This window comes from Olea europaea, chromosome 18 (genome assembly GCF_002742605.1).
Source record: "Olea europaea var. sylvestris chromosome 18, O_europaea_v1, whole genome shotgun sequence".
Lineage (NCBI taxonomy): Eukaryota > Viridiplantae > Streptophyta > Magnoliopsida > Lamiales > Oleaceae > Olea > Olea europaea.
The window spans coordinates 6,304,607-6,313,812 of NC_036254.1; the positions used below are offsets into that span (position 1 = coordinate 6,304,607).

The following is a 9,206-nucleotide window of genomic DNA, read 5'->3' on the forward strand; positions in this document are numbered from 1 at the left end:
AAATTTGAATGGGGGATATGTTCTAAAATTCTATTAAATTTTGAGTTAAATGCACGGCATCAAATAATAAGTAAAAAGCATATCATAAGGAAAAATCCATTTAAAGAGAATTAATTTGTATTTGACCGTATCTCTAAATATTGAAACTCCATCTCAGCTCATTACTTTGGAGTTAATGGGTTATAAATAGGTAGTGTCTTGTAGAGCAACTCATAATTAAGGTAGCTTAACATGAAGATCGATGCAGGAAGAAGGATGAAAATTATGCTTGCGATGTTGATGTTGATGTTGAGGATGATGGTCTTTTCGGCGCATGGCAGTTGTTATAGTGATTGCATGGATAATTGTTACGCGCAATTATTGGCTTGTGGCGCGAAATGTAGAAGCCGGTGTGGCCATTCCTCGTCTCTCCCCCAATTTCCTGAAAATGGTGGAGCAAAAGATCAAAACAGGCAACCCAAGACTGGAAGAAAAATTGCAGCTGGAACAATTCTTTGAAGACCTTATGCTACTCCAATAAAAGAGTCCCTTAATAGAACAAGAAAAGCATATTCTGTTTCCTTTTTAATCAGAATAAAACATAATAATTTGAAATTGTTACAGTCTAATTTTTTATTTTTTATTATTTATTTATTTTGGGAATTATGGGAGGGACGTACCAATTTTGAGCCCTTGACCTTAGTTGCCGAAGTTTCAAAATTGCCCAGTGGCATCTCATTTGAGAATTATTGATTCCTCCCTATGAATATATGTTTCAAATCTTCACAAGTTCGAGTTTTAAAAATATTGAGGTATTAATCCCATCATCATATATTTCCTCTTGTTAATGCATTTCAAATTCACTATAGCGTCGACTATGAATCATGTAATCCATTCCTTCCAAGTCTGTAGTAGACTCTTCAGCAAATGGTTGCATTATGAATAGAATAGCGAGTCGAGCATGAGAATTATTTGAATTGATTGCCAAGACACATCTCATATTTTCTTTAAGAATCATGCTATTTGTACAAATTAGGTTGACAAATTTAGTTTACAAACTATATGTTGGCGATGTTTAGGTCAATCATTTTAAAAATAATTTTTGAAATCAATGGTCTAAATCTTGTCTACACGTAGTTTGCAAATAAACTTTGTATAAGTAGATTATTTCTTTAGACTGTGAAGTCCCAAAGAAAATAACAAGAAAACATGAGATAGACATTGGACACATTATCGCTGCTGCTAACACACACATTGCAACAATAAAGAAACATATAGAAATCTTGGTAAAAGCACAAGCACGACATTGAATCAGTCCATATGACATGGATATGCGAAAGTTATAAGGCAAATAATTCTACACAAGCGCATGTTACTGGCAATATCTTCGTTGGTGAACTACTAAGTACTAATATATTCCTACTCAATATGGAAGTATCGTTGGTTTATTACAATTGCGCAATAAGAAGACGTGATACGAGTTTTGCAGTAAACCATATAAATTTATACATTCTCCAACAACTCATTGGCAAGCAGTCAAACAAGAGCTAAGTATTCGAAGGGAACCGTTACTCATGTCATTTCTTTCCAATCAGTCCCAAATCCAACATGCTTTAAAAGTTTATATCATGTGACATGTTGCATCAGAAACATTATCTTATTATCTTATAGTTCTAGTGGAGTGTCGGTTTGGACCATATTCCTCTTTCATTTTTTATTTTATTTTTTTATTTTTTTAATTCAGTATGTATAAGTTATAATACTAATAATAGATCAATGTTATGAGTAACTTGAAGGAAAACAGACAAGATTAACCTATTCAAATGTTTTTCCCCCTTTTTGTCACATATAATTTATATTTGTTATAGTTTTTTTAATATTGGGGCTAAAAGAGCTCGTTGTCGTGTTTAGCTAAAATAATTGATGTATAAATTGTGCAAGTAATATAGTGATAAATCAAATTCAAAACATACTAATACGTTAGATATAAGGACATGAAATAGAAAATAAATGCGTAAAATAAACATATATATTAAGAATATGAAATATAAAAATGGATGCAATAAATAAAAATAATATCTTTTCATATTTTATACTTTATATATGTTGGGTCATGAAGTTTCATATATTTGCTTGATATTGGGAATGAGATTATAATTAAAAATAATTCTATTTGGAGAATTTTTCTATATAAATTTAATCCCTCTTTGATAGAGATTCTTCATATTTCAATTTTTTCGTAATTTATCTTCAATCACATATTTTTTCAATAAAATATTTTCTTACATTGACTCATAATTTTTTCATACTTTTTAATCAAATATTCTAAAAAAATAAAAATAAAAATATCATTCTTCATAAACTCTATTCTCAAAATTCTACATCTAACAGTCAAGTTTTCTAATAACTTGTTGATGTAATGCTTTACGGACTTTGCTGAATGGAAGGGCCGAATTGCCGCCTCCCTATTGGAGGGAGTGCCCAATGTGGCGCTGTCCAAACAGAATTACTCAATGCTTTAGGGGTAAAAGCTAAAAATGTCAATCATTGAACTTTTATCCGCATCTCAAATCAGCCACTAAACTTTACTTTATTAGTAATTAGTTACTAAACTTAAAAATCGTATTCGAGCGATACTCCTATTAGTCTACTTCTTTAAAATTAAAGCATAATCTTACACAACAAATGGCCTAATTTACGTAGAACCTCCTCAGCTGTAATCCAAAATTATTCTTTCCACGTCGTATTTGAAATCGAAAAAATGAAAAAAGAAAAAAAGAAAGCATCATCCGATTTAGAGAAAAAAAATAAATCAATTCATTTGGTAAATTTCATGGTGAGAAATAATATTAGATAATAAATAAGGACGTTTCACATAAGTCAGGTTGTTTGTCACGCAAGTCTACGAGTTAATTTTACCCATGTTGACTAAGAAAAGGAACGATTAGAAACAATTTGAGAGTTCGTTGACGAATTAAAAATAAATTAAAGTTTAATGATCGATTTGAAACGCCTATAAAAGTTCAACGGCACCTCTATAGAACCCCCTTAGTCGAAGTACCAAGTCATTTTGCCTCCGTCGTCTTCTTAAAATCAAGAAAGATCGCTCCTTCCATCCAAACCTAACTTGTCCACCACATTAGAGCTCACCACCTTTAGCAAGCACAACTTATTTGATGACTAACCACAAACTTTTATCTAGTCATCGTAGTTGAATGTTCTCACAACTATTATTATGCACAGTGTGGTCCAATTTTCTTCTAAAGCCTACGTCACACACCCTCTCTCTCTCTCTCAGTGTCAAATATTAATTTCAACCATAAGTCTCGTAAGATCTACAAATACTATTTTTTCCTTGATTTTTTCAAAGTAAAATTTTAGTAAATAAAATTAAGCACATGCTTGATAACCTTTAAAAACTAAAATTGTTTGTTACAATATTATTTTACTATACATTCACACAATAAAATATTTTACACAAACAACAAATTTTTTTTACTTTTTAATCACACATTCTCCAAAAATACTATTAAAAAATCTTTAATTTTTCTAATAATTGGTGTCAAACAGGGCCTTAAGTAAGCTGAGGCATACTTATGACTATTTTTGTTCATGCCTTCTAAACGTGTCAAACTTTTTGACATTCATTAAAATGATTTTTTGAAAGGAAAATGAGTTTTGAAATATTATTTTTTGAAAAATGTGTGATAAAAAAAAGAAAAAAATTAAATTCATGTACAAAATATTTTACTAAAGTGAATTTACGATCGAAAATAAATTTGAGAAAAAAAATAAATTTTAATTGAATGGACGTCAAATAGGGCTTATTATCAATCACAATCAAGGCCTCCCAAATATCTTTGATCATAGGCCGATATATTTTTCTTGTCTAATCTCCCTAATCTTCATAGGTTAATTAAATTAATTAAACACATAATTAATACTCCACAATCAAGAACTAGGACTTTGCAAGATTTTAATTAATTTTAAAGGATTATAAATTATAATAAATTTTGTGAATTTGAATAGATTCTTACATATTTCATAAGAATCTCATCAGATATGATGAAATTTAAAAGATTTATTTATATATATTTTTAAATTTGAAATTCATTCAAATCTTTTAGAATCTTTCTATTAATAAAATCTTTACTAATTCACTAATTATTGAGGATATATAAATTTTAAAAAATTTCATTAAGGGTTCGTTTGATTGCAAAAGTGAAATTTGGGTGGAAAGAAAACGAATTTTAGGGAATTGAATTGATGGGAAATTATTTTCCTGAGAATTGTAAATTATTGTGTTTGATTAGTATAATTTTCCACGTGAAAAATGTTTAAATTAAAGTGTTTTTTATGTCCGTTTGATTTTGTTTTACATGAAAATTGTCAATTAAATAGATAGAATTTACTGGTATTTGGAATGAAATTTGTTTTCATTATAAAAAAATATAAAAAAATAATTTTTTTTCAAGAAAATCATCTATCTTTTGGTGTTTGTTTAGCTTTATTTTACATGAAAATTATTAGTTAAAGGAAAATATTTATTTACAATAATTCTTAAAATTTGTTCGCATTGTCAACAAAAAAAAAAAAAAAAAAAAAAAAAAAATTACTACAGTAACATAAAAAAAAAAAAAAAAAAAAAAAAATTAAAAAATTACTACAGTAACCTGGGATTAAAATTCTCACCATATATTGGTGAGAATGCTAATTCCAGCAAAAGCAAGAAAAAATCGATTTCCTAAAAAAGAAAGAAAGGCAATTCCATGTCCAAAAAAAAAAAAATCATAATAATAATAATAATATAAATATAAATATAAATTAAAATCCTCCAAAGTGCAAGTCGGAACTTCCATGGAAAATAATACCTAATCAAACGGTGCCTAAATTCTCAATTGAGAACATTTAAATTTTAATGAAAATTCAATAAAATCTCAATTAAAACACCTAAATTTAGAATAATTTTTACGCGCTCTGTGAGAATTGCACGTTTGATGATGTTTCGCAGAAACTTCATCCATCTAGCCGGACCCTTAAAGTCATTCATCTTAGGGGAATTTGATAAAAAAGTTCAGTCAAACAATGTTATTTGTAAAATAACCTTCCTTCAATGTTATTTGATAAAATAGCCTCCACTTACAAAAAATAATAAACAAATAAGATCAAATGTCTAAAATACCCTCACCATTGAAAAGACTCAAATACCCATTTCAATCCAATTAAATCCCTCAAATCATCAGCAAAAATCAGTGGACGTGCTTTCCCGGTGGATGCTTCCTTAAAATCTTGTTATTCATTGCATTCTTCATCTATCTTCTCTAATATTTTGAGCATTTTAACAAGGATTTTAGTGTCTACATTATCCACATTGAAATTTCTACTATATTTAAAGAAAGAAGAAAGGTATTTTTAGAAATCTCATTTATATTGGTATTTTTATTGTTGAATATAGTATAAAATGATATTTTAGTTGATTTTATTTTCGCATTTGGTGTATATTTGCATCGTCCGCAACTATTGGACGATAACGACACTCCAGTCGTTATTAGTAGTTCAGAACGACACTACAGTCGTTATCTACCATGTAAAACGATAGTACAACCGTTATCTGTTATGATCTGTCCATTATTGATGATATATTGTGGTTACTTTGATCATTCAAATATGGTAACTATTTTCATATTACTTTGATATATACTTGAGTAAATTATTTAACTTTTTTTTTTTTTTACAGGTATGGATTCTGTAGAAATGATATGGGTACAAGTATGCTATTTTGTCGAGTTTAAAAAGACTGAAGAAAGCAAATGGACATGGGATTATATAGGAAACGGTGAAGAAAATGTGGATATTCTTTATGTTCCATCTAGCATTTCGTATATAGAGTTGTACAACAAAGTGCAAGAACTTGTTAATGTGGATTCAAAGTTATATGAAATTGAGATGATGTCCCTTAATCCTGGAATGTCTAAGTTTTCAGTTCCACCACAAAGGATTAACAGTGACATGAAAGTGAAGTGGTTTCTTTCTATTTGTAAAAAACATCCTCTTTGCGTGACTATTTCGACTAAAGTTACAGGTGAATGTGATAGTGTAAGGGAGTTTGAAAGAGATTGTGGAGTAGAAACTAATGGTGGAGTAGAAAAGGGAGATGTGAGCCATCAAAATGAAGTTGAGCTATATGATGGCGATCATGGAAATGATAACGTAGAAGAAGGAAACTCTGTGGATTGGGATAACTTGCATATAATTCAAGGTAGTTCCGAACAACAAGATTTCGAAGATAAATCTCCTCCGAGAAATGAAAACAATGTTGATTTCTCCATGGAAGAGGACATTATTGGTACTTTAACACAAGTCCTGTGTTCAATTCCTTATAGATCATCAGTTAGGATTCCAGAAAATGAGGATGTACATGATGATGAACTATTTCCAACTAAAAGTGCTTTGATATCAAAACTCCAGCTACTTGCCGTGAAGTACCAATTTGAATTTAAAGTGAAGAAATCAAATAAGAGTGTTTATACAGTCGTTTGTGTTGAGAAAATTTGTAACTGGCGTTTACGGGCAACGAGCATAGCTGAATCTGAGATTTTTCAAATACGAAAATATTCTAGCCATCACATTTGCTCTATGAGTGTTCGTCGCAGGGATAATAGACATGCTACCTATTCGGTAATTGGAAAACATGTAGCTCCAAAATATCATGATGCCAACATAGTGTACAGACCAAGAAACATTATCAATGACGTTCGTCGAGAGTTTGGCATAACTATAAAATATCACAAGGCGTATATGGCCAAAGAATTTGCTTACAAAGAGGTTCGAGGTAGCCCTGATGATAGCTATGCAAAGTTACCAATGTATTGTCACATTCTGGAGAAAAATAATCCTGGTATGTTGACCTTTATTGAAACCGATAATGATGGACATTTCATGTATTTTTTTATGGCATTAGGACCAAGCATATGTGGATTTCTCTCTTCAATTCGACGGGTAATTTGTGTGGATGAAACATTTTTGAAATCTAAGTATCGAGGTACGTTACTTGTTGCCACATGCCAAGATGCAAATCGTCAAATTTATCCACTTGCGTGGGGTATAGTGGATTGCAAATCGTCAAATTTATCCACTTGCGTGGGGCATAGTGGATTCAGAAAACAATGACTCATGGACTTGGTTCTTTCAGAAGTTACGACAGATAACCGATGACACAGACGAGCTAGTCTTTATATCTGACCGTGCAACAAGCATATCAAATGGTTTCAACAGCGTCTATCTTAACGCACATCATGGACATTGTATATGGCATTTGCAAACTAACTTGAAGAGCAAATTCCCTCGCATAGATATTGTGCCATTGTTTAGAGCTACTGCACAGGCATATAGTTTGGCAAAATTTGAGATTAATATGCAAGCATTGTGCAGTCTACACGAGAAAATCAGAGAATACTTAGAGGAAGAGGTTGGCGTGGAGTATTGGTCAAGAGCACATTTCAATGGAATCAGATACAATACTATGACCACAAACAATGCAGAATCATTAAATTCATTGTTGAGAAGTGCTCGAGAATTTCCTATACTTGCTTTGATCGAGTATATCAGGGAAAAGATGCAGAGTTGGTTTCATGATAGGCGCATTGATGCCGAAAAATGTACAAGCTATCTCACCCCGCCAATAGAGGAGAAAATGTACGATAGGTATAATGAGTCAAAAGGTTTTGAGGTAAAAGCTCTTAGGCCAGATGAAATGCAAGTGAGTGATAAAATGGAAAAATTCATTGTTAATTTGGAGAGGGGGACATGCACATGTAAGGAATTTGATCTGGACCAATTTCCATGTGCACATGCAATTGCAGTAGTAAGGGATGTTGGAGACAACTGTTATAGGTTTTGCTCTCCATTTTATAGCACTTCTTACTGGAAACAAGCTTATTCTGAATATATATATCCACTGTCAAATGAGGTGGACTAGGAAATTCCCGATAGTGTTCGATCAAGAAAGGTGATACGACCGTTGACACGAAGAGGAAGTGGACGTCCACCAAAAAAAAGGAAACAATCAGCCGGAGAGGTGCGCAAGTCTCGTAAGTGCAGTAGGTGTTTGAAAACTGGGCATAACCGTATCACTTGTACAGATCGTGTACCACTTAGCGAGAGACATGAATGATGAAGATAAAACCGCACATCTGTTGAATTTTGACTTTTATGATGTGCTTCTTTTGTAGTATTAAAAAGGACGGTGGTGTTATGATGTACTGCTTTTGTCATTCCTAAATGTAAACTATTTAAAATCTTTGGAATGATTCATTTTGTCATTATCTTAGAATCGATAAAGCCATAATGGCAGATATATTTTGTTGTCATATCGAAACATCACTGGTGCCGTTTTTTGTATTTTACGCAGAAAATATAAAAATATTGTTCAGAAATTAAACATTATTGATTTAATGACAATTTATTTATAAATATATAATTTATCAATTATTCGTATTGTATTTACATAACTAACGACACTTGTGCTGTTTTCAAAAACAGTAACAGCACTAGTGTTGTTCTCATTTTTCATGTTGTCCAAGTAATGCGAGTATCTCTCAAATGTTGTGAGTAGCATGTCCATCTCATGACTCAAATGAGCTAAACTTGTCGAATACAGGGGCTCGAAAGGCTCGTGGCTGCTTAAACTCATGTTTATTGACAGAACGACACAAGTGTCGTTCTCCAATTTTTCGCTTCATTTCCTCCGCGTCGACCTCAAAGATCGGACCTCCTAACTTAAGGAAGTCAGAATTATAGATTATGTGACGGATAGTGAGGAAATTGGCATGCATTTCGGTGAAATCACAAGTCACCATCCACATTAGTTAGAAAACCAAAGTAATGAGGGCATCTCCCAAATTACGTGACCGACATGGCCATCTCGAGACTCAAATGAGTTAAACTTGTCGAATACAGGGGCCCGAAAGGCTCGTGGCTGCTCAAACTCGTGTTTAAACGACACTTGTGTTGTTCTGTCTATTTCTCCCATTTTTCGCTTCATTTCCTACGCGTCGACCTCAAAGATCGGACCTCCTAACTTAAGGAAGTCAGAATTATAGAATACGTGACGGATAGTGAGGGAATTGGCATGCATTTCGGTGAAATCACAAGTCACCATCCACATTCATTAGAAAACCAAAGTAATGAGGGCATCTCCCAAATTACGTGACCGACATGGCCATCTC

General features: G+C 32.1%; 1 protein-coding gene across 1 annotated transcript; it reads left to right on the forward strand.

The window, feature by feature from the left end:
- The first annotated feature begins 5,718 nt into the window (after nt 1-5,718).
- On the forward strand, nt 5,719-7,957 carry LOC111366658. Its single transcript, XM_022987370.1, has 2 exons — nt 5,719-7,021; nt 7,131-7,957. Exons 1-2 carry the CDS (start codon nt 5,719-5,721, stop codon nt 7,955-7,957), a joined length of 2,130 nt encoding a protein of 709 aa, XP_022843138.1.
- Nucleotides 7,958-9,206: the final 1,249 nt, after the last annotated feature.

What these genes read in the sequence shown, in the direction of transcription:
- LOC111366658 (XM_022987370.1), top strand. Translation starts at nt 5,719, where the DNA reads ATGGATTCTGTAGAAATGATATGGGTACAAGTATGCTATTTTGTCGAG. An exon ending in TTTGAAATCTAAGTATCGAG is followed by an intron (nt 7,022 to 7,130) that starts GTACGTTACTTG and finishes CGTGGGGCATAG; the next exon opens with TGGATTCAGAAAACAATGAC.